Raw genomic sequence first — 26,271 nt, 5'->3', positions numbered from 1 at the left:
CCGTACGCGGTACATATTTTCAAATACCTATGCATGCAATTAAATGTCAAATTATAGCATTCTGGCATGATTTATTGGACTATATAGACAGAACAGATTATTCTCCACAATATGAAAACAAATCCTCATGTGTCAACACTCTTAGATGTTTATAAAAACAAAAACATAAAATTTCATACAAAGACGTACCGTATCTTTTGAATGTGGTCTCGCCATTCACTCGGCGTCATAAATAAACCACTCTCGGTGTGTGTGTACTTAGGCCACTGTGTTTATAGACACAAGTGGGACACCATGATCACTTATCATTCTTAGTTATGAAAAGTTGTGAATGACAAACTAGTACTAACGCCATCCGTTGACAAAAATGTAAACTAAAGGACTAAAAGGCGCGAAGAGGCGCACTTGGTTATCGATCTTTTTTTATGAAATACAATTTTATTTTTGAGAAATTCTTGTAGATGTCAGCATCGTGATAGTTCTACAAATGTCCAAGTGAGCAAGAAATACATTTATGACGAAAGAGAGCGGGAATACTGGCCGTCAAAGTTGCCGTATCAACTGTTGATACAGCCGCGTGTGAGTATAGACTTTTTGCCGTAACAACAGTTGATACGGCCGCGTGCAAAGAGTTAACCCTGTCACATATTTGACAGACTTTGCGAGATGGATTCTCATTGTCCAAATATGTATTGCATCTACTTACATTATTATTATTTCCTACGTAAAACAGATATTCTCTTATCCACCCAAGCGAAAACTTTTGAACAATCGCTTGCCATAATGTGCCAAATTTATATAACCTAAAAATATGGTATAAATGATGAAATCATTCTCGTTCACATTTGTGAACTCATTAGATTTAAGCCTCAGTAAGCATTTTCATATGTTTCCAAATTAATGTTTTGAGGAATTGTATTAATCAAATACTAATGCTAACAGGATGAGAAATATACAGTCTCTCGTGTCTAGGATGAACGAAGTATGTATGAAGAATGAGTTAATGATAAATGTAAGTAAGTCTAAAGTAATGGTGTTTGAAAAAGAGAGTACGAAAACAGTGTGCAATACAGTTGTGAATGAGGAATACTTGGAGCAGGTGGATGAGTTTGTTTGTTTAAGAAGTATGTTTTACGAGAGATGGGAAGGCTAGCAGAGATATTGAAAGAAGGTTAATTGCAGGTAACCAATCGCTCTAGTGGCTGTGTATACTGTATAATTATGATTTAAATTATCACCCTTATGTAAAAACCTCTTTAGGCGTGCAATAAATAATTAACTATACTTTACTGTTCCAGATATTAAGATCCAATCGGACACTCATGACTCCATCGAAGACGCTCGCACAGCCCTCCAACTGTACCGGAGATACCTGGAGCTGGAGGCGGATGACTCCGTCACCTCCACCCTGGCCACCCTGTACCAGACTGGAAAGCAGCTGCAGTGGAAGGTTCCAGAAGACTGACTTCTGGCCACACCAGACCATCTGCAGTCAAAATCTTTGTGAAGGGATGTGCAGATATTTCCTTTCTCCCTATCCTACACAACCTTTATTGTATTATAATAGTGTGCCCTACCTAAGAGCTACAGTAGATTTTGGTTATGGTGACACTTTGGCTCTGGACACTTGGGCCTTTGTGACACCTTGGCTCTATTGAAACTTCAGTTTTGTGAAATTAATGGTTGAATATTTATCTCTAAACAGTATAAAATAAAGTAACCATCTGCGTCTGTCTGTTTGTGCACTTAGTTCTTCTAAACTACGCAACGGATTTTGATAGGATTTTCACTATCATTAAAGCTAGTACAATATAATATCTCAACGTCACTATAACCAAGTTATACTGCATTACTTCTTTATGAAGGGTATACTTATATTATTCTTAGATCAAAGGCTCTCTGTTGGTAGGTACTTAAAATAAAGGCATTTTGAAGATTTTTCAAATTTACCTATTTGACATATTTTATAAAGTTTTGTTTTTAATACATTATTATGCTTGTACATATTTAATCAATACATAAATGATATTATAAACAATAATTGTGTGTTCCGAAATAAACTATGATATTGAGCAGTCAATATTATTTACTTTAAAACATTTATGAACAATAATTATTACTGGCCATTCATGATTGAATACAGACTAAATAAAATTTGTATGCAATCAAGAATAGGTACCGCTTTAGAGTTAGTCTAGAAAAGTCTTTAAAATACCTTTATTTTCCACCTGTTCCATCTCACCATACAAATATTCTCCCTCAATAATATATCGATCACATATTATTATTTATTTTGTGTTTTAAACTAGAAAATATGCTAAATTACTACATATTATTTCTAATTCATCATCTTTTAAGCCACATCACTTTAAAAGCATTGGCTTTTGAACTATTTAATTTTAGTCAAAATATGTAAAGTGAAAAGTACAAGAAAAATACATGCATTTTCGTAAAACAAATTATTAACAACTCAAGCGACAGCTACCCAAATTTGGGTAGCACCGCTAAAGCCCTTGAGCGATAGCTGCCCAAAGTTGGGTAGCCGTAGGTGGGTGATTTTTTATGAATTTATTTTAAACTTCTCGCAATCAGCTAATATTCTTAGTCGCTAGCTTGATTAAGCTTCTATCGAAATACCAAAAGTTATCAATAATGTTCCTCGCATGGAATGTAATGGATAATATTTTGTATCACATAGTCTGCGTGTAGACGCCATTTTAAATTGTTTTCTAAATTGAACATCTGTTTACATGTTAAAAATTGCATTTTTAATGTTCTCACAGATAACATACAGAAATATAAGTGGATTCATTGGTTTGAACAACTGTAAGCAGTTAACATGTTTCCATATTAATATTCTGAGTATGATTTTGAAATGAGAGTGACCGAATCCAAAAGCAAATGCACGAAAATCTCTGTCACATTTTTCTTTAAATACGCTATCGCTCAAGTGGTTAACAAGTTCGCTGCCACTATGTTTTGAGTATGTAAAAAAACTAAACCTGAACATTCCCAATAAGGAACGGTGGCAGCCAACTAATAAAAAATATTACCGTAACATAATAAAATTTGATTACATAACATGTTATTATGATTGTGACCTTATTCTAAAAGTAAAAGTAGTTAACAGTATGTATTTCTCTTGTACCATTCTAATGAAACGTGTTTTAAAAAGTCTTCACCATTTTAAAAATTTTAATCGTTCATTGGCCACCAGAATAAGTAATACTATAAAAAGTTGAATTATCAACAAAATTGGTACAAATTTGATATTGGAGGATTTTATGTAGATTTACTTGTTTGTATTGAAAGCATATTTTAATGTATAGCTCGTAATGTCATTTTATTAAAAAAAAAAATATTTTCACTACCTGGTACCAAACAACAAGAGAACTTGATTTTAATATATGTGAATCTTGTTTTTATTGCTAATACTACGATTGGCAATGATAAGAAATACATAATCATATTTACTCAAAAAAATTTCAATTCATTGACGGTGTTCATAATAATTTTATTAGCAAGCAAATCAGGTTGAGGTTTTTGTAAAAAAAGAAAAATGTTTTTAATGGCCAGCATGTATTTCAATAATAAGTGCTTCAAATGTTGAAAAACATATATTTTCGAAAGCTTTGACAAAAAGGCAATTTCTTCACTCTTGCGAAGATGGTGCCTTATAAATGTCACTCGTAATCTGTATAATACCAAATAGTACCTTTGCTCCAATATAATATCTTGTTATAGATATTATTCTCTGTGCAACTACTAGATTACTATCTGTTGTGATCTTTTTTATCGTGCCAGAAGTTATGCTCTTAAATATTTACCGTTGAACTTTACTTTTTACTCAAACAAAATTTCCAGCATTTCACATACATAATATTATTTGAAAATGTATGTATTAATGTTTTACGTGAACGTTTCCACTTCTCGACATATTCAATAGACGAATTTTGTAGTTTGATCTTATTTTCGACCGATTAACTTTATATTTAGTATGTATTCATGTTTCATTCTAAAGATACTTTATATGTAATTAGAAATAATATCTGCAACTGGTTTAGCGTAATGTTTTAACACTAATTAAATATTAGAATATTGGAGTAATATTGCAAAAAAACTTTCGTCCACACACATTCCATAAAAATAGTGAACCAAAAGATTACTAATTGATGATTAAGAACGGGCTAAAATTAAGTTTTTATAACACAAAATCAATCTTTATCATTGAAAATTTTACTTATGTGTATAAACTAATCATTACTTTAGTTTTAAAATTCATCTGTAAATTCTCTGACAATTATTGTATTAAATAATCAAATGTGCCGGTACTTATTTCTAATCTGAGAATAATTTTCAATAATGATTCTACAAATCGAGGAAGATATGCATCCACTTATGATTTGCATGCAATCAAGATTTTGAATGATTCTCTATGTACACATTCAAATGATAGTGTGTACCCCGGTGTAGGTAAAATTTTAATATAGAATAGGCCCTGGTTAATGTGATCATTTCCTAATGATTATGAATTGAAAAAGAAACAACTTTATTGCTGCAAATTATAAATTTTGTAGTTTTTTTCTTTTGTGAAATTTTATTGTTTTCAATTTTCTCCTTCTTATTTTATTGCATTTTCAAAATTCAGATTGTTAAGAGCGATTTAAAGTTTATTTTTGTCACTACATAATTCTCCATATGAACACATTGTTTGCGGGTGGTTTCTTATCAGTCAAATCCATGTTACCGGTGTGTTATATGACCACAAGTTCATATTTTATGACCAGTCTGCCAACCGGCAATAACTCTACGAATTCAATAATATACAAAAAATGCTTTTAAGCATCTCCCGCAAACAATGTATTAAAAGATTAAATCGAAGTTTGGTAAAAATCAGTTTCGTTTTATATATTATGTGAAATGAAAAGTTTATCAAAAATAATTGATTAAGTGATAATAATAAACTTTAAACTGCTTTCCTCAACAATACGAGGGGTGGATTTATTTAATTGTGATATGTTTTGATTTAATAATTACTCATCTACAATGACTTTGATTTGAATATAAAAAATAACTTACTTCTTTATTTAAATATCTTTTATGTTGCATAATACTTAGATTATTGATTTGAATACAAAGAAATTAAAGTATTGAATTATTTCAATTACTACTAAATTTTAATAGATGACAGCACTCTCGCTCTAATCCACCAATTCAAAAACCGGGCAAGTGTCCAATTAATGAAAGCGGTTGATTTGGTGCATACATAAAAATTAAAACAAATATTTCGTAAATCAAACCAACACCGCTGTCGATCTTTTGCAAAATTTCCATTATTGGTTTAAAGTTAAGGTATTATGTCTACGCTTATGCGATAGTCGGCAGAATTCACAGAGTCTCGGTATGCAGCGGACTGCTGAATTTGACGTACAAATGCTGGCGAATTATAGAGCTTGATTTTTACTTAATTAAAAAAACGGCAAATATTGTCGAATAATTACGTGGCGGATTACTGAGAGAGTACTGTATTTCAAATCTGAAATCTAGTTTATGCTCGTCTGCGTAAGTCAAGTGTAAATGTGTTTTATTAGTATATAACGTGGGTTTAACCATAACCAATGAACACATTAACTGGTCCTTACTATTTGTATTACTGTTGAAATGCTGAAATATTAACAATTAGCAATAAAAAGCAACCTTAATAGAATAATATTAAATAATTAGTACAGTAAGTAGAGGATCATCGTCTAATCATTATATTTTTATAAAAATATACAGTGTGCAACGCCATATACCCGAAGGATTTTATAAAATCATATTCTGATGATAATTTTTTCAAATTAAAAACTGTTTCTATCACACGTTGCCACTGATCACGTGATGCGCACTCTCTCTCTCCTCTGTTACCGTTCTGCTGGAACGAGACAGTGTGCGTATCATGTGACCTGCCAGACTGTGTCAAATTACTCAGTTGTGATGGGTGATGGAATATATTTTTATAAATATTTTCGAATTTAAAAATCATCCTTGGACATGGAAATGACATTTTTTACTCTAAATGTGCTCAGGAATCGCGAGTTAATATCCTTCGGGTTTGTGCTGTTACACCCTGTATATCATTTATATGTAATCGGTGAGTCTTTTGAACAGGGAATTGATCATAAAACACCAAAAATTATTAAGCTTTTGCAAAGTGCATTTTTTCAATGCAGTAATTTTGATGTTTTTTTACAATTGTGTGTTTTCAAGGGCCACCTTTACAAAGCGTCAGTAAGAAAGTTCACAATGCCTTAGACCTTAAATTTGCCTAGTGCTCAGTGATTTTTCTATATTAGTGTGATAAAAATTGTGCATAATGTAATATTTACAAGCAATTTATCCACATTTTATTCAAACAAAGAGTTTAAATTGCCGTGACGATGTTTTACCTTCGAAAGAAAATAATCAAAAATAACTGGATTTGCTAAAACAGTTTTTAGCTGTGTATCATTCTTTTTATGGGGTTGCCAAGTAAATAGAATGCAATATAAAATTATAGTCGGTTAGAATTGTGAAATAATTGTTCGTATGTACATTTATTTAACAACTTTTGCATCACATAATATTATCATAATATATTATAATATCTGTACCCTTAATAAATTATTGATAAATAAGAATCGTTTGTCAACATTCATATAAAGCTTGCTCATTTAAAGTAAGATTTTGTGAAATAATAATCATTTTAACATTATTGTACAAACATATTGATAATTACTTCATACATAATTTTATGTATTTTTAAAGTCTTTCCACAAACTAGTTTGTGCTCACCAAATGGTATTTTTTGTGAGATACAATATTATGTAAATTAAATAAATTACACAATCACTTCATATTAATCACTAATTTCGTCAGAATTGTATATCATCAAATTGAAAACATTGTGTTGGAGTATAAACAACAATAGGATCACAGGGGCCTAACTACAAAAATAAGTGTTTTGAGCTAAGCTTGGTTTCGGTAATGCCATAATCATATTTATTAGTGACACGAAACTCTATCTCGTACATACAGCCGTTTAGGAAATACAGTCAGGCTTATCAGTTGGGTACATGAGCATTCCAATCTTTATTTGCATTTATCTCAAAACTATCTTTTTGTTGATCCTGTGATCCTAAAACCCCGATATATACATACATATTATATCAATAAATTTGTGGTACCTACTTATATGAATGGATGTACAAAGTGATTGTTTAATTACATAATACATATTGTGTATGTATAAAGTCAAACCACTGAGTGATTGCTTTCTAAAAAAGTTATTTATTGTGTATGTTACATACTCCTTGATCATCGAAGTATTTTTCTGTTTACATGTGTCAAAGTCAAAATGTATGAGATATTAATTGTATTTAATTATTAATTATTCAAGAAATATTATTGTTTTGCCTAATTTGGAAGCTACAATTGAGATTCTTTTAACATTAATATAATTATTTTTATAGCAGTTAATTTATTGTCTTAATAATTCTGTCAGTTCGACAATTAATCATTTTAATTATTATGTATCAGAAAATCTGATATTATTCACTGTATACTTCTTATTGCTGTACAAATTTTTTACACAGTAATTTATCATTCATTGAATTTTTTTTTCCTATTTTTCTTTTCACATTACCCACTGATAGTGTACCCGTAATATGCTCATGTTATTTCAAAATTATTATCATAATTCCTTTTCATTTTACATTCATTCGTTAAATAGTTACCTATGTAACTTATTTAACCTAGTTTTGGTTTCATCACTTTTTGTAGGTGTGTTGAACTGTCATTTTGATGAGATTCCCGGTCACCATTATGATATCGGCTAAAGCCCATTCTTAATTTCTTTATCCATAACATTCATTTTATTAAGACTCTCGACAATATTTTTTTCATGCAATCCAAATACCTACAAATGAATACATAAAAATTTGGTGCGTTGACTCAAGGGCTTCGGTGTTTTAACATCGGTGCCATTTTAAATTTTTGACATTTGAACATTCCCTGCATTCGGCCCTTTCAACTTTTTTAAAATTGTGATCAACATAACAGCATGACCAATATGCTCGACAGCTGGCCACAATTTGATCAAAAGCTGAAACAGGAACCATTCTATTTTCAAAAACTCAAAAATGGAGCTAATAGACATAAAAAATAATAATGTCATAGAGTTTAAAATAGCCCAAGCTTAACACTTTATGCCCTCGCTTAAAATCTTGCTGTCTAGAATATCCCTTTAGAACATATATTATGTACATAATGTTAGAAATAATTGAATTTGTTAATAGTAATTAGAATTATTTAAACAAAGTCGAACATCGCATACTCAGCATTTTGAACTCTTGTGCCTAAAGTTTTATTTTCATTATCATCTGCTAATTTATTTTGAAATTATTTGGTGTATGTACATATTTAATAATGCGTCTGCTGCCATTTGTGAAATTAATGTGAATTAAGGTTTTAAAACTTAGGTAAAATATAAATGAAAAGTCAGTCATTGAATACGCAATGGCTGTTTATAGTTGAATATAATTTAGACGTCACCCGTTGTTACTTAGCTCAATAATAGTATAGTATAGCATAGGGAGAAATTAGGAAATATTTGCAGCTCGGACACAGAGAGGTGTAATACCGGTGTCTATGTTAGTATGGAAGTGTAATATGGAAGGAGCACGCCGGGTAGAGAGAGAGAGAGAGGTGTTAAATAAAAGAGTACAGAATGATCTCTTAAAAAAGATTTGAATATATTTAAGGATCTTGATTCGTCACGAAGTTAGTGACTTAGGAGTTTAAGAAAATGGACAATTTTAAATGTTGTAATAAAATAAGTAGTTTTCTTTAAAGTAATGTTGCATTTGTCTCCTGTGGATGAGATTAATATTCTATTATATTTAAATGTAAACAGAACAAAGTGAAAGTACGATGTAAATCAAATGTGTTACTATATGGATATGGATAAAAATGTTATGAAAATAATTTTATTGTGACAAAATGAGATACTTAATGATGATTTTATCATGATGATTTTCAATCAGTATTTTTTTACATACATTTTTCAGTTTCTATATTATGTATATATTTATGAATATATATTTTTTTTACACAGTGGACCATTTGATGTCAAAATATTTTTGCAATAAAAACTCTGAAAACTCTTATTTGCTGAATTTTATTTCTTAGAAACCTTTCTTCATGGGAATATGCAAGTTTCCAATACTCAACTATTCACATATCTTGGTGACTATCGCCGTACATCTGCGCGGAGATTCATACACATACACACGTTGCTGACATTTTTAAACTCTTTAAGTCCTCTTCCATCGTGGGGCCTTCAGGAAACCAAAGAGGAGTGGAGCGGAGAGAAAAAGGCCTCTTCCCTCGTGGGGCCTTCAGGGAACCAAGGGGGATTGGACTCTTCCATCATGGGGACTATTTGATCATTCAGGGAATCAATTAAGTGTGAACTCCTCCGTCGCGGGGCCTACAGGAAAATAAAGGAGGAGTGGAGAGGAGAGACAAAGTCCTCTTCCCTTGTGGAGCCTTCAGGGAACCATGGAGGAGTAGAGAGGAGAGCTTAGGCCACTTCCATGAACTCTTCCCTTGTGGGGCCTTCAGGAAACAAAAGGGGAGTGGAGAGGAGAGATGAGGCTCTCTTCCCTCGTGGGGTCTTCAGAGAACCAAGGGTTATTGAAGAGGAGAGGTGAGACCTGGGAAGACACATTATGGAACCAGAAGACATAGCCACATATCCAATGACAACCCTGGTGAACTTTATAAAAGGGACCAGGTGACTGTTAAAGGAATGAGATCAAATGGGAGATAGCAGAATGGGCCTATGGAGTAAGTGCTCACAGGAACTATATGTAAACCGTCTCCGATCTATAAATAGATAAATAAACTCGTCGGTGACGCCAGTCTCCCACAACCACTCGGGTCACTGGCGCTCACGTCGTGGAGACTTTAAACATAGCGTCACTTATGTGAGATGTTTTGTCAGTGTGTGGTTTAGATCAATTCTAGGAACAACTGTTTGGTTGTGAGTGAGATTATGGAAAGTATTCTAGTTTTGTTATGTGAGATGTTTTGTCAGTGTGTGTGTTTTAGATCAATTCTAGGAACAACTGTTTGGGTTGTGAGTGAGATTATGGAAAGTATTCTAGTTTTGTTATGTGAGATGTTTTGTCAGTGTGTGTGTGGTTTAGATCAATTCTAGGAACAACTGTTTGGTTGTGAGTGAGATTATGGAAAGTATTCTAGTTTTGTTATGTGAGATGTTTTGTCAGTGTGTGTGTTTTAGATCAATTCTAGGAACAACTGTTTGGTTGTGAGTGAGATTATGGAAAGTATTCTAGTTTTGTTATGTGAGATGTTTTGTCAGTGTGTGTGTTTTAGATCAATTCTAGGAACAACTGTTTGGTTGTGAGTGAGATTATGGAAAGTATTCTAGTTTTGTTATGTGAGATGTTTTGTCAGTGTGTGTGTAGTTTAGATCAATTCTAGGAACAACTGTTTGGTTGTGAGTGAGATTATGGAAAGTATTCTAGTTTTGTTATGTGAGATGTTTTGTCAGTGTGTGTGTGGTTTAGATCAATTCTAGGAACAACTGTTTGGTTGTGAGTGAGATTATGGAAAGTATTCTAGTTTTGTTATGTGAGATGTTTTGTCAGTGTGTGTGTTTTAGATCAATTCTAGGAACAACTGTTTGGGTTGTGAGTGAGATTATGGAAAGTATTCTAGTTTTGTTATGTGAGATGTTTTGTCAGTGTGTGTGTGGTTTAGATCAATTCTAGGAACAACTGTTTGGTTGTGAGTGAGATTATGGAAAGTATTCTAGTTTTGTTATGTGAGATGTTTTGTCAGTGTGTGTGTTTTAGATCAATTCTAGGAACAACTGTTTGGGTTGTGAGTGAGATTATGGAAAGTATTCTAGTTTTGTTATGTGAGATGTTTTGTCAGTGTGTGTGTGGTTTAGATCAATTCTAGGAACAACTGTTTGGTTGTGAGTGAGATTATGGAAAGTATTCTAGTTTTGTTATGTGAGATGTTTTGTCAGTGTGTGTGTTTTAGATCAATTCTAGGAACAACTGTTTGGTTGTGAGTGAGATTATGGAAAGTATTCTAGTTTTGTTTTGTGAGATGTTTTGTCAGTGTGTGTGTTTTAGATCAATTCTAGGAACAACTGTTTGGTTGTGAGTGAGATTATGGAAAGTATTCTAGTTTTGTTATGTGAGATGTTTTGTCAGTGTGTGTGTGGTTTAGATCAATTATAGGAACAACTGTTTGGTTGTGAGTGAGATTATGCAAAGTATTCTAGTTTTGACGTATCAAGAATTCACAATGAAGTTCGTAGAGATTGTGAGTGACAAGTTTTTAGCGACGGGAGAGTACACAATGTGCGTATTTCTGTGGGAGAATTTGGAATGTGGCATTTCAGTACAACGCCTTCATTCAGATGAAAGTTTTCTTCAGGTTCCCTACTGTCTCAGGTTTAAAAACGTGTGTAATAGACAGTAAAATTGATATTTCAGTAAAAATAAAACAATACGAATCATATTTTTCTCTATTTATTTTGCACAAAACATCAAGTATACATTGGATTATTAGTAATATGGTTACATAATAATATATTTATGTTTTATCATTTAAAATATTTGAAAGTTAATGAAATTCACATAAAGAGTTGCTTAATTTAGGCTACTTTATAAGAAGTAGTATGCCATTAATTTCACTTATAGAAACTGGCAAAAATATTTAAAAAATATTAATTTATGGAGTTACGTGATGAACAGCAAATGAAATTATAATAAATAAACATAATATTCTTGAGATCAGTTACGAAAATTATAGGTAACAATAAATAATACACAGTAACAGTCTTTCATTTCAAATAAGTTTATAAAATAAAATAATGAGGTAATCATTTTCAAAGTGCAAAAAATCTTCTCTTTTTTCACCGCGCACTGCCAGGGTCAGCCCTATGTGGGCGCAATTAGAGCAGTCCGCTCCAGACACTAAATTGCCAAGGTGCTGACCAAAGATATTAGAAGAACGAGATGTGCTATGAGCAGTTCATACTGTGTAGAATTGTTTTGCCCAGTGTCGCCGGTTTTGTTTCCCAATACCACTGCACACCTTCGCTTACGCTAAGGACGTGTCGTTTCAGTTGGCACTAATACATAGAATAGATTTCTGTGCGTAGTTGTCCCGATAGTATTCAAAGTACCCTAATTAGGTAGTACTCCGCCTACGGTCCGGCGGCCAACATAGCATATCTCGTTCTTCTAATATCTTTGGTGCTGACACATCGCCTTTGAGATTATTTTTCATAAAAATGGCGCTTTACCAAAATGCATACATCACCTAGCTGCGTCAACTGATTGTGACAAGGGGCGCAAAAATTTTACATGCGCCAACAGCCGTTTGGCTCAGGGCCGCCCCTGGGCACTGCACAAGATTTCCACTCCCTGGAGCAAATAGCACCACTGAAACCCCATTTGAGGAATGAGGTGGAAAGGAAAAAGAAATGCTGAGAAGTACTGCCTATTCTCTAATCTAGTTACTAAACATAATAATACCGTTTTATCAATGTTTTAATTTTGAATGGTGGTTTAGCAGGGAGAGTTTCTTTCAGTCTGGAATCAAGAGTGTAAATATTTTATTTTGAATTTAATTGACTGTGTAAAGAAAACTATCTACACAAAATATATCTATGCATAAACTCAGCCACAGAACTCAAATACGAGGCATATCCAGAAAGTAAGTGTACTGAGGCTCTCACGACCGAATGAATTTTATTTTCGATATGTTGGCTACACTTACGTGTAGCCTGACTCTTCCCCTCCGCAACGAGACCTGTTCAAGGTCAGTACGTTGAGAAGTGTCAACGCGACAACACGTTTCGTGAAAAATGTCAATCCAATCTCCCGCCAAATGCGAAATATGCGGCGTCATCCGTTATCTCGTTTGGAAGGAAAAACCTCCGTTTGAGGTTTATAATGAGGCTAAAACTGCATATGGTGATAAAGCTATGAATTGTACGAGTGTGTACAAGTGGTATCGCGAGTTTAAAAACGGTTGTCACCTCTTCACCCTCCACCAAAAAGTTCAAAACCACAATTTCAGCCAAGAAAATCGTGGCATCCGTGTTTTGGGACTGTCAAGGCATAATTTTGATTGAATATCTGCCTCAAGTGGAGACCATCAACTCTGCAAGATACTGTGAGACCATAAAAAAATTGCGGAAGGCGATTCATAACAAGAGGAGAGGCATGCTGACAAAGGGAGTCAGCCTGCTGCACGACAATGCCAGACCACACACGGCCAACGCCACGAAGAAACTGCTTGCTTCGTTTAAATGGGATATCCTGAACCACCCCGCGCATTCCCTTAACCTAGCACCTTCAGATTATTATCTCTTTACCTCCCTGAAGCTGTACATGGGTGGAAAAAGGTTTTCAACCGACGAGGAGGTAAAGGAGGAGGTGGAGAAGTGGACGAAGGGGTTGGCGGGAAACTTCTTCGAGGAAGGCATCAAAAATTGATACCCCGCTTCTCCACCTGCATTGAGAGGAATGGCGACTATGTCTAAAAATAGCTTACATATGTACTACGGTAATCATGTAATTTTTTTGTTTCAATTAAAAGATTTGTAACCTACAAAAATTCAGTACACTTACTTTCTGGATACGCCTCGTACATGAATGATTCATTCAGAAGAAAGAAGTTGATATTTTATATTTAATGAAAATTGTATCTCTTTCTGTCACTAATAAGATGTCTTCTTCTCCATTTGTCTCTTTCTCTCATTGAATTTTCTCATGTATATAATATGTGTCTGTATGTAATTATAATTAGTTAATACAATAGCCCTGATGAAGCTCGAGATAAGCGAAGCCTGGTTGGCTGTCGGTTATTAATTCAATAAAAAGTGGAGTATTACAAAGTGTTTTTTTTTTTCATTTAATAAATAATCTCACACCCCAAAGTATTTGCTTCCTCCGAAAAAAAAAGTTGATATTTGGTTCTAAGTTAGATGAATATAAGTATGTATTAGTATAAGTTCAATAATTATTTGTAAACACTCTTGCTCTCAAAATATAAACATTTTTGAAGTACGTATAATAATTTTTAGGCCACCTTTATTTGGATGGAATAAATCTTATTTGCCACATTCTGAAATAGAAAATGGATTTAAAAAAATGTAGTTTTTTTAAGGAGTTCCAGAAAATACTCATTAAATTTACACCATTACCACCTCCCTTTCAGAGCATGGTTTTTTAGATCTACCCAGGGAGGGTGGGGTGAATCCAAAGATATTAGAAGAACGAGATATGCTATGCTGGCCGCCGGACCGTAGGCGGAGTACTACCTAATTAGGGTACTTTGAATACTATCGGGACGTGTACGCACAGAAATCTGTTCTATGTATTAGTGCGGATACCTTAGCGTAAGCGAAGGAGTGCAGTAGTATTGGTGAACAAAACCGGCGACACTGGGCAAAACAATTCCACACAGTATGAACTGCTCATAGCACATCTCGTTCTTCTAATATCTTTGGGTGAATCCGTATGGTCACTTTGTGCGTGACGGCACTTTTGCCAGTGGTCTAATTAAGTATCCGTAATGTGCAATACTTAAGAGATTATAACCAAGTAGAAGGTGTAATTTTTTGTTACAATGATATAAAAAAGAACATTATATATCTCATGCAGGTACAAAAATTAATACGTATTTGTAATTGTTGTGTATAGAAAAAAAATTGTATGGAGGAGACATGATAGAATGAAAATGATATATTTGAGGTGTGCTAAAAAAATGACAGTTTCTAATTAAATGAATAATCTTATGTACAGATAACTTTATCTGATTTACACAATTATCTAACATCTCTAAGCTGTTTACCCCAACATGACAAATTTACAAAAAATATTTTTAATATTTACTCCTACTATACAGTAGGTACTGTAGATCTGATATATAAATTATTATTAATATGGCAATACTGGAATATGAAAATTGTTCTGTGTTGTTATGTATGTTCATGGTACGTTCAAATGTAAAATTTTTAAATCCTCCATCTGCATAGTTTCCTGAAATGTCTTTTCCTACCATAATAAATGAAAACTTATTTAGAAAATGGAAGATAAATGTTTGATTTATAACATCAGTTTCCAGAAATTATACGGTTTACTAGAGTTCAAATGTTTAGCTGCGGGACTTCAATGCACAGTAATTAAAATATGTAATTGAAAAATATACAACTCATATGATATCAACCAAATGACATATTTTGTCATTTTCTAAGTGAAATTATAATTTTGTCACATTGGTGGTATTTGATAGCCCAGTGCTCGTTTACTGTAATCTTCAACGTATGATTTATTATTATAACTATTGTGTTTGTTAAAAAATGAAGTTTTATTACTTTACGCTAATAATAATAATTATTAGACAGATTATATTTTCAAAACATTGCTTCAATGCTGAAATTTAATAACACAGAATGTGGTGAGCCTACACACCTCTATTCATCATAGCTGCCGTGTACCTGAACATTAATTTATACACATTAATATAAAACATACTTATTACTGTTGTAAGCTAAGAGCAATATTGAAATTATTATGAATACATAAAACTTTTTTCAGAACCATTCAAATACATTCGTTTTTAAGCTTTCCAAAAACAAAGTCTTATGACAAAATCCTTTACAAAGCATATTCAGTCTCTAATATTAGCCTTCATTCATTCTAAAGGCCTATTCTGCTGCTGTGGGTAGCGAAAAACATTGAGAGGGTTTCCGCTGGGTATTTGTATGAGATTTCGCAGCTTTCGCGAAACTAGAACCCCGCCAATTGCGACACCGCCTGGCTAGGCGGTATCTTCTCACTTGGTTTGCGAAACAGACGCTATCGCTATCCACTTCAAAAATAAGATACCCTTTTCTCTGGTCATGCACGATTACAGTTTATGTATTTATTTATTCACAGGCGGCACAAACGTAACCAACTAGACATGCTAAAATCAACAACGTTTCGCTACCCATAGCAGAAGCGAAATCAGCCTAGGTTTGAACAGTGAGAATAAAATCTGTTTTCGCTACTCTCAGTGGCAGCGAATATCGCTTTTTTCTGAATAGGCCTCAAATAATGTTTTTCGTAAGTAATTGCTAATGGAATGCATTTTTGGGATTGGTACAATGATGTGAACTATTATACATAATAAGTAATATAGTTAATACTAAACCTAGCTTATACATACAAGAGAAAAGTTATCAGCAAACTATAAATTAATTAATTTCCTTTACGATACAAATAAAATTATTTTTCTTTGCAGTGTTTGAATTTTGTTTCCACATGTTACATTACCAATCATTCCAAATTACAGTTTTTTTCGTGTCAGGTAGTTTTACTAACGCTAGCAAAACACTTCAGAACATAAAATTATAGTGTTTACAATTTCTTAGAAGAAGCACTCATCTTCATCAAACATTCACAAAAGAAAGATTTCTTCACAAAATTTTACTCACAATATCATGATTAAAATTACATAGAAATTATCATAATAATATTCTGAACAATCAATCCTAAGTAAGTGGGTAGGTACAGTTTAAAATTTATATTTCATACGGATAGAATAATTTCTTAAAAAGAGTAACAAGTCTCAAAATTGAATGTGCCGCCTGGTCCTTGGTTTAGAAAAATACTTTGTTTTGAGATAAAATTAATAATCATATAATTTAATTTTAAATGTTGATGGAAGGCAACGTACAATATGTATTATATTGTAAAGCGCAATATTAAACTTCCGCTCTTCGGAATATATTGATTTTGAATTATTATCAATAATTTAAACTGGAATGATTGTTTGAATTAATTTAGAATTTATTAAAGTCTTTTTTATTTTGTATCAATAGTTGAAATTTGGCTGTTTCAATCAATTATCTGGATATAATTATTATGAGAACTTTGTACTTACATAAATACATAAGTTTTTTATGTATGAAACTGTTTGTACAAAGTCGGCTCCAATGTTGGAAAGTGATTAAAATATTGTTTTTCGTTGTTCAAAAAGGTAAAATATTTGGATCCACAATCCCCGATCACCATTCCTCCATCTATTTGGCTAAAATACTTACATTTTATACAACATGTATGTGCATACTTCGTCTACTACACTAATATTAAAATGTATAGGTACGTAATGTTGTCGTTAATGACTCAATTCGATTGATAGATCTACTAAGGTAAAACAACAATATTTTAGTCATTATATATTTTACTTAGGCAAGGAAAGTTTATCGATTCGACTTTCTAATTTGAAAATGGCATGAAAACACTTATTCTTATTAATAATTTAGATTAGAAAGTCTTAAATTTAAAACAATATTGATTAGGACAGTTTTATTAATGTTATGATAGCACATTATTTAAAATTGGTACATATTGATAAAACGTAGAGGTAAGCAGAGATAAGGGAACACCACACACCTCTGTTTTGGTAAGCACTCTACGCTGTATACAAATTAATGTCTTCTCAATCTTCTCATTCACAGTTTTTTATTCAGACATTTGACATGACCCATTTCAAGTATTTGATCATTTTTGATTTATCTCGTCTCTTTCTGCATCTGTATATTCTCCTGATAATCATTCATACAACCATGAGCTGCACATGCCCGATCCATCTAAGCAACCATTCTCTTTTACCGGAAGTTTCCTTGTAGCATAGTAAACATTAGAAATAACTTTAATTTTTATAGATAGAGCCTCAATAAATTTAAAAAAAATTATGTGAATATTTTAGAACCTTAAGGCAAGGAAAGTAATTATTTAACCACATTTTCAAAATGCGCAAAATCATTTAAATAAGATCAGAAAACAGCATTCTCAATGACCTTTTCATAATATCAAGTCTAACATTTCAGTCAAATTCAGACTTTGCTTAAGGCAAGTTAAGCACGGCAGAAATCTCATTCATAATAAATTGATATCACTGAAGAATGCTTAAATCTTTCGTTCCCAAGAAAATTTCCAAAATCAAAAGTGATTAGACAAATTAATAATACATAATGCTTATTTGTAACAAAATAATGGCGAATAGTGCACTTTTCAGTGCAAATCATTTACACATTCACTCGGTCAAGGTGACGTGTAAGTTCAATCCATACTTACGTGTAGTTCGAACATATAGCAGCATTTTATCCGTCAATAATAAATTTACCATCCATTTTCGTCACAGGTAATTGATTGAAATTTGATCCGGAGGCCTAAGTGAGTAGTTTATCTGATGATGGATCATCGTTTGCGTTTAGTGCCTGCGGATCAGGCGGCATCTGCGACGTGAGTCGGGCGAGGAGTCATCTTCACTGTCCATGGACCCACGGCGACCCTGGATCTGTCCCTCCAGGATATTCGCCGGGAAGGATGAACGGCGAATTAGAGGTGGCGGTCTGGCTCCTGTGAACGAACAAATAAACTTGAGTACTTATTTAAGGCGATGCCATACGTAGTAATGCAAAATCATGTGTTTTTGGTTTGAAAATTTGGTCGCCTAGAAATGTTTCAGATGCTTTAATTAAATACTGCGAGTAGAATACATAATAATCGAGTATTTTTTAGTCTTTTTATAAGCCCAGAAAAAATAATGTATAAGGCCTATGAAAACTGCTTTAAAGTTCAAAATCTCCTACTTACTAACCCATTTTCGGTTATGATTTCGTTGTATAATGTGGCAAATAAAGTTATTTATAAAATGATCGAAAAAAAATTAAATATTTATGCCTGTACATCCACAAAATAAAATAAAAGGCACTTTTTGGCCATGTTTTTTTCTTGCATAAATCAAAACAGGCGGATGGTGTTCAGCGGGATTTAAACCTTATCACCATCTACGTAAGGGTTGTTATTGATAGCGGCTCAATTTAAAATATTACACGACGTAGTGCATCGCCTTAAGAAGAGATTTCCGAAATTCCGATAAATATTTTTTTCCTCACCTTTACTTTGTTCTTTACTGACAATTGAATATTATAAAAATAATAATTTCGATTGTGTATTTCTGTGTAACTACGGTTCAATGACCTCTAGAACTGAATTTTTTTTTTTATTTGATCTTGATTTTCAAAATTGGAACTGATTCCCCTTTCCTTTGCACCCCCCATCACCATTATCAGTCATCCTTTTTTTATGTGAATACTGCACAAGAGTCCCAACTGCTTAGAACCAGTGAGACTATGGCATCCCCAATTGGGTTGTGTTTTGAGGCTAAAGGTAGTGGGGAGGGGAAGGAGATGGGAGAAGGTAGTGAAGTATCTGGCTATTCACATCTGGTCACTAAAGCCGTTTCAAGCAACGTTTTGATTCTGAATGGTGGTCTAACACCACGATGATACTGAAAATTTCTTCCACTGTGGAACGTGCCACAAATATACTTTATATTATTTTAAATGATTAAATTGTGAAATAACAAATTTCAATAAAATAAAATTTATTTATTTTTCGGAATAACTTTATTGAGTAAAACCTCAAATTGTAATATTTAATTATTGAAGACAATGTTAGCGATTTCTAAACGAAAATCTGAAACAGAAAAATCAGAAAAGGATACGGTCACATCTAGGACTCGAACCCAGGACCCTTGTCTTTCCGGGACACCGCTCTACCACTGAGCTAATGGGACCCTATCCCCCTCGGTCACTTTTAACTGTATCATACTTCGAATAAGAACTACCAACATTGTCTTCATTTTTTCACTGCAAATTTTTATTGGCAACTATCTTTATGTATCTAGATGATATTTTCGTTTAGAAATCGCTAATATTGTCTTCAATAATTAAATATTACAATTTGAGGTTTTACTCAATAAAGTTATTCCGAAAAATAAATATTCATTCAAGACTTGCAGAAAAGTCAACAGATGTCGCACATTAAAAAAAAAAAAAGATAGGTTTATCTAAAAAGACGCTGTCTAGATTGCATTTAGTTCGGGTTGAATCTTGCGATCATACATAAAGATAGTTTAATAATTCAATAATTAAATGAAATTTACTTGAGCTCGCTGAGATTTGTACGTGCGACCGTCAGATTGATGGTCATGGTCAAGATCCTTACTCTCGACCACGGAGGCCATTGCCTGTTGTTTTTTTTGCAGTAAATACAAAATATATATTATGACTCCTAAATTTGATTTTATTTTCTGGTCACACTCTTGTATCATTGCCAGTAGGGAAAATCTGTAACGATACAATTCGATAATGTCATATTATTCTTTACGTCAGTAGGTACCTACTGATGTAAATACCGCATTTTTGAAATTTTTCTGAAGATGTTCTGTAAAAATCTATTTATATAAAGAAGTCTGTAGCGGGCGGCCTTTGTTTGATTTTTATACAAATCTATGGTTTTATTTAGAGATTGACGAAATATTCCACACTTCACCTTTAAAACAATGGGAAGGTTACACTCTATATTACATTTAGAAAACTCTGTGTAAAGCCCGGGCAACGCCGGGAACTTCAGCCAGTTCTTTTATAAATTCTTCCAAATAATGGTTACATTTTTGTTTTGACGTTCGACTTGTCGATTCTCTACCGATGAAAATTGATGAAAAAAAGTAGGTTAAATTGTTAATGTAGTTAGGTTTATGTATTACTTTTTACTGTGGCTTTTAATGACTTTATCACTTTTTAAGGGCGTGTTAAATTGTCAGTGTGTTGATTTATCATGGAACCCTCTATAAATAAAACCTCCTAGATCACAAGGCCGGGGCACAGAATCAAATCAGCCTCTTAACTTGTATAGGATTTTATAAAAAATTTCGTTTAAATATTTTTTTCAATTTATTCTTATTTATTAAAACCTCGAAAAAATGTGTTTTTTAAAATTAACTGAAACATTTTAAGATTTCTTAATAACTAAGAATAAATTGAAGAAAAAATATGAAAACGAAAAATTTTGTAAGGAGGCTGCTTTGAATGAGTGTCCCGGCCTTGTGATCTAGTAGGTTTTGCTACAACAGCTCTACTTCTAGTGTAATTAGGTACTACCTAATGCCCTCTAATATAATACGTCCAACTCCAGTGAAATATTGGCAATATCAACAACTCTAGGCGCTAGTGGCGTTAGTGTAGCATATTAACTTTGGCATTCCTATAAAAAAAGTCTGCAAATATGATTTTTTACTGACTGCAAAGTGTTTTATCACCTTTCTAGGCCATCAAAGAGAGTTAATGGACGCTTTAATATTTTAAGTATGAGCATAAAAAGCTGTAAAATCGTTTGAAGGTTACCTAAGTATTACTTTTTTTTTCGATTACTCTAATTTATTAACGTAAAATAAAAAAATTATTACATACATAAATGTATGAAAGAAAGCCAAGGCTCACAACTCACGCCGCTAGGAGGTGCTAGTGTAGCTTGTTGCCATTATCAGAATATATGGGAAATGTCAGAAGTTGGAGGAATTTTGGTACTACTGTAGGTTTTTCTAAATAAATCATTATTAAAAGTGTGCCGCGGTAGATTTTTATATCCCAGATTATAGTTTGATGTTTACTTTGTAGGTAGGAACTTATTCATTAGTTCCACCTCTCACATAAACATAATATTATGATCCGCCATCGTTTAATTAATCTCACTTGTGTATTTAATTATGCCTGAAGGTTTATTAGTATTCTCAGCTGTCGTATGGACATCTCTGATTGCGAAAATATCAAATTAAAAGATAAGGCTGTAATAAAGTACTAATAAGCAGGAAAAGCGTCACCTGTCACAACTCACAACACAACAGCCATACATGTATTATATAGGTACTCGTACTCATATTCATATTAAGTCTGAAGAATGAAGGAAGAATGAATGTATTTAAAAATAAATGTTATATTTATTGTAAAAATATGTAAAATTACAAAATGAAATATGATCTTGTTTATATTAGTTTATATTCAAATGTATAAACTAACTCAATAAATAATAAAAAATAAAAATAAAAATATATGTGTAGCTGTATAGGTGGGGGTTAACTCTTTACCTACTCTATTACAGAAGTAGGTACTTGCCCACATGGTATTTGTGTATTTATTTATGCATGGACGAACGAAACACAACAACATGTTACAATTAATTTGCATAAAATTTAATACCTTCAACATCAATGCTGGGATTTAATCCGAGTAAGTACCTACTTACCTACCAATTATGGGCTGTGGACATTTGAAATACGAATATAACTGTAAGGTATAAAAGACAATACGCAATTTGGTTGTTTCACTGCTTTCAATTTGTCAATATTAGGAATACAGATGTCAAAAGAAAAATATTGAATCCGGATAGTAATTAATAGAAGAATGTTGTACTTTCAGGTGAGAAACATGTTGTACAGCACTCCTGCAGTTTCGCTCAATTTCTTATAACATCATTACTCATTCCCTCTCTACTTTCATTTCCCTTTACAATATCCCCATTATTGGTGGAGCCCGTGGAGTCAGTCTTACTTTTGGAACAAAATAAATCAACGATGATGACTAAACCATATTTGCCTACCTACAATAAACTTCAGAAGTTAATGATACATAACTAGGTACTGACTTACTTAAATAATTTTAAGGAGACCCTTGATTGTGTAGGTTGGCGTACTGGATGGAAAATTTTTTTTTTCCTTTTAATAAAAAAAAAACTTAATAAACGTCAATTTTTATTTTTGACTAGCTTTTTGCCTATGCAAAAAATCACGTCGATCGGTCGTTTCGTTGCCACCTGAAAGAAGGACAAACAAACACTTTCGCTTTTGTAATACTAGCTGAAGTGTACTCGGCGTTTCTCGGAAACTTTTCTCTACTTTCTATACAGGGTGTCCGGTGGTAAAGTGCAGTAACTTCGGGAGGTGATTCTACGTGATCGTAGGAGTAAAAAAGATAAATAACTTTTTCCGAAATTCCAACTTTTAGATGTACTTTTAAGCTAATAACGAAAAATTTCTCCGACGTGCCTAGACGGCATTATTTTTTTCGTCGTTGCCAAATCTACATCCCGCGCCCCCCCGGTAACTAATCCCCGCTACCCCCGGCACCCGAATTCAGTCGGTCAGCTGGTAAACTGTCCCCCGCACCCCCTCCTGCACCCCACGCTATTAGTAAATCGTGCTTTGAATGTAATGTGTCACAAAATTTGACGGGCGGAGTAAACAACTTTGAAAATTTAATTCATCTAAGAATTTTTGAATTCGTTCACTAGATTTATTGTTTGTTCTCTGCGAACTTTTCATTTGGTTTGAATTTTTGACAGATGTGAAGAGAACCCCGTACAATTTAGATGTCGGCACGTGTTTTAGAGGTATAATGGTTATGGTGCTGATTTTATCAAAATCAAATTTTATAATATTCTTATTATTATTATAATTTACAAGTACAAGTATATTACATTGGATTTATTAATATAGACGTTGTACATTATAATGATTTATGATCAATAAGATGGGTCAAGGAAAAAAATATTTATGAAATGTAATATTTTTGGTATGCCTCGTTATTCTGCTGTGTCATTCGTGTGGAAAACGTTCTTTTTTTAAAATGATTTTCGGCTATGTAATCATTGTTTTTTCTCACCTATAAAATTATGTCCCGTCTTTCCGGTTTATAAAAAAAGGTCTGATTTTTCGGATTGAAATTTTCAAAAAATCCCCAGGGTTTCAAAAATACGATTAAAAACATAATAATAATACAGAATGTCTTAGAATATTTTCCTTAACCGGAAAAAAAATAAAAAAATATGATGCAAGTGGCCTATTAGTAAAAAGCGATGAAATTAGTTAAGTGTTCAATGAGTTATTAATATTTTTTATAATAAAAAGTGTAACGTGATTTTAGTGCAGTTCTCTTTTTGAATTTGGTAAAATATCAAAACATACGGCGAACTCTGTGTTGTTATTGTTTACAATTCACATGCGGTTTCCATGGATACGCGCCACTCACAAATATGCAACGTTGCCACGTTCACACTTGCGAATTTATCGGGTAAGTTTGCACCTACACTATGGCTTTTTAGCAGGTATGTCTTTTTGTATGAAAAATAAAAAATTGGAATTTCGGAAAAAGTTATTTATCTTTTTTACTCCTACGATCATGTAGAATCCCCCCACGAAGTTACTGCATTTTACCCCCGGACACCCTGTATATGTATACAGGGTTTTCCAACAAGAGGTGTTATTTTGATATTCAATCGTAAAAGATCAATGGTTTCGTTGCTTGTGTGGCACGTAGCGCCGTCTTGTTGAAAGTAAACGTTGTCCAGCCATCGTCAATACCATCCAATTCCGGCCATAAAAAATCATTAATCATCTCTCGATAGCGCAATCCATTCACCGTAACTGTTGCTCCAGCCTCATTTTCGAAAAAGTAAGGTCCAATGACTCCACCGGACCATAAACCGCACCAAACAGTCATACGTTGAGGATAGAGAGGCTTTTCAGCAATAACTCTTGGGTTTTCCGAGCCCCGGATGCGACAATTTTGCTTGTTGACGAAGCCACCGAGGTGGAAATGGGCCTCATCACTCAAAATGATTTGCATTTGATTCACTCCAGTGAATTTTAATAATTTCAATGCGTTGTTGAAGCGTGTATCGTTCCATTTTTATTAATGGCGTAGTTTCTACTTGTCAAATGTCAAAAAATACAGCTTCAAAAGTAACATCTACCGAAATAGCAGGCTATTCAAAATAACACCTCTTATTGGAAAAGCCTGTACTTACTACTTCAGGGCAAGTAAAAAATAAATAATGTATTTAATATATTTAATGTGGACATTATAAAATGTAAAGAATATAGGTACCTAAATAACGAGTCTGAATTTAAATCATAGTCCATGAAAAAAAATATTTTTAACTAAGTTAGTTGTTTTATTTTTAAATAATATAATCGTTGTCGATAAACGTCGCTATGCACCTAGTACCTTTGGATATTTGTGTAGTAAGAGGGGATTGCGTTCGGGTATTCCAAACTAGTTCGAAAAGCTTTTTTGAAACTTTCGACACTATTTGTGTACACAAATACATTCAAATTGATTTGCTTGTATATAAAAATCTATATCAAAAGATACTCAGCATAAATTTAAGTTTCGATGAGAAAAATAACTTATAATAATCTGTGAATGATAAAAAAATGCACGTAACATTTTTATTTCCCGGTACAATATCGTACCGTTTTTCCAGAAAAAAGGTTTAACATTTAGCCAATAACATATTTTTTTCAAATTTTTACGTCTGTAGTATACAAAAAAAAATCAACTGTCTGGACTCTGAAGTGTGGGAACTCTTTCGAGAAGTAGATTACTTTTTGCTATCTATGTGAATAATATCATTGTTTAATGGTCTCAATAATCAATTGAATCACATAAACAAACTACTCTGATGTAATCACCTAGAGAAAAATACGTTTGTTTGTTTCTTAGGATAAATTAGCACAGTAAAAACATTAAGTACCTACATGGACGATGTTTTAATAAACATTTCCACCGTTTTTTTCCACTCTTCTTCTCCTGCTTACCAGTCTAATTTTACAATTTTACATCTACGACCCTTCAATTTGTGAAGTGGGTATGGGGAACCATTTATTGGACAATAACACCTTTACCATAGGTCAATTGAGTGGTTCGGTACTTTTGGCAACTTAGCAGGGGGCCCCGGGTTCATGGGATGAGGTTTGTGCAGGTCATTCCTTTCTTTAACTTCTTGATGGCCGACGTTAAATTTTGTTTGTAATAACTTACATGTTTAAAAAAATGTTTTAATAAATGATACCGTCTTATCTTACCGGATAACAGACACAAATTGTATATAACCTACTATATGTAGTTTATCGGAAAAAGCTATTTATATTCAGAGAAATGATTGTCAAATAGTGTCCGGAAACGCTGGCGTTCAAGAGGTTAAAAATACCCTCCACACAGCATCCCCAAAGATGACATGCCATGAGGGAAGATATTTTCTTCAGGGCTTCCTGCGTCGAGTTAATGTTTAAAACGGTTCCATGATAACTCAACACAGTGACAATTCAACACACTTTTAAAAAGTGATATAGTCATTAGAAACGATGAAAAAAAAAACTAAACCTAACCTAACCTGACCTAACCTACTTAACCCAGTTAATAAAGTTTTTGTTTCATCACTTTCCATGACTTTATATAACTTTTTAAAAATGTGAAGAATTTTCATTTTGATGATTTATCCGTTTAAAACAATCTCCCTCAAC

The 26,271-nt window shown here is 33.0% G+C and overlaps 2 protein-coding genes across 3 annotated transcripts in view; one reads left to right on the top strand and one right to left on the bottom strand.

The window, feature by feature from the left end:
* PAN2 (PAN2-PAN3 deadenylation complex catalytic subunit PAN2) overlaps positions 1 to 9,140 on the top strand; it is a 36,513-nt gene extending 27,373 nt beyond the window's left edge. For both annotated transcript variants that reach the window (XM_089636838.1, XM_089636837.1), the window contains exon 25: positions 1,299 to 9,140. In XM_089636838.1, coding sequence (XP_089492964.1) covers positions 1,299 to 1,465 — 167 coding nt within the window. In that variant the 3' untranslated portion in view covers positions 1,466 to 9,140. The remainder of the gene's footprint in view (positions 1 to 1,298) is intronic.
* Positions 9,141 to 11,625: 2,485 nt separating this feature from the next.
* The window catches only part of LOC149420616 (uncharacterized), a 36,069-nt gene continuing 21,423 nt past the window's right edge, over positions 11,626 to 26,271 (bottom strand). Inside the window, exon 2 of the mRNA XM_089636836.1 lies at positions 11,626 to 18,485. Within this exon, the coding sequence (XP_089492962.1) occupies positions 18,337 to 18,485 (149 nt within the window). The 3' untranslated portion in view covers positions 11,626 to 18,336. The remainder of the gene's footprint in view (positions 18,486 to 26,271) is intronic.

The sequence above is a fragment of the Hesperophylax consimilis genome, chromosome 10 (genome assembly GCF_061612785.1).
Source record: "Hesperophylax consimilis isolate HC1 chromosome 10, BYU_Hcon_1.0, whole genome shotgun sequence".
NCBI classification, from domain to species: domain Eukaryota; kingdom Metazoa; phylum Arthropoda; class Insecta; order Trichoptera; family Limnephilidae; genus Hesperophylax; species Hesperophylax consimilis.
The sequence above is the reverse complement of the archived record's forward strand: the minus strand, read 5'-3'. Positions and strand labels throughout refer to the sequence as shown.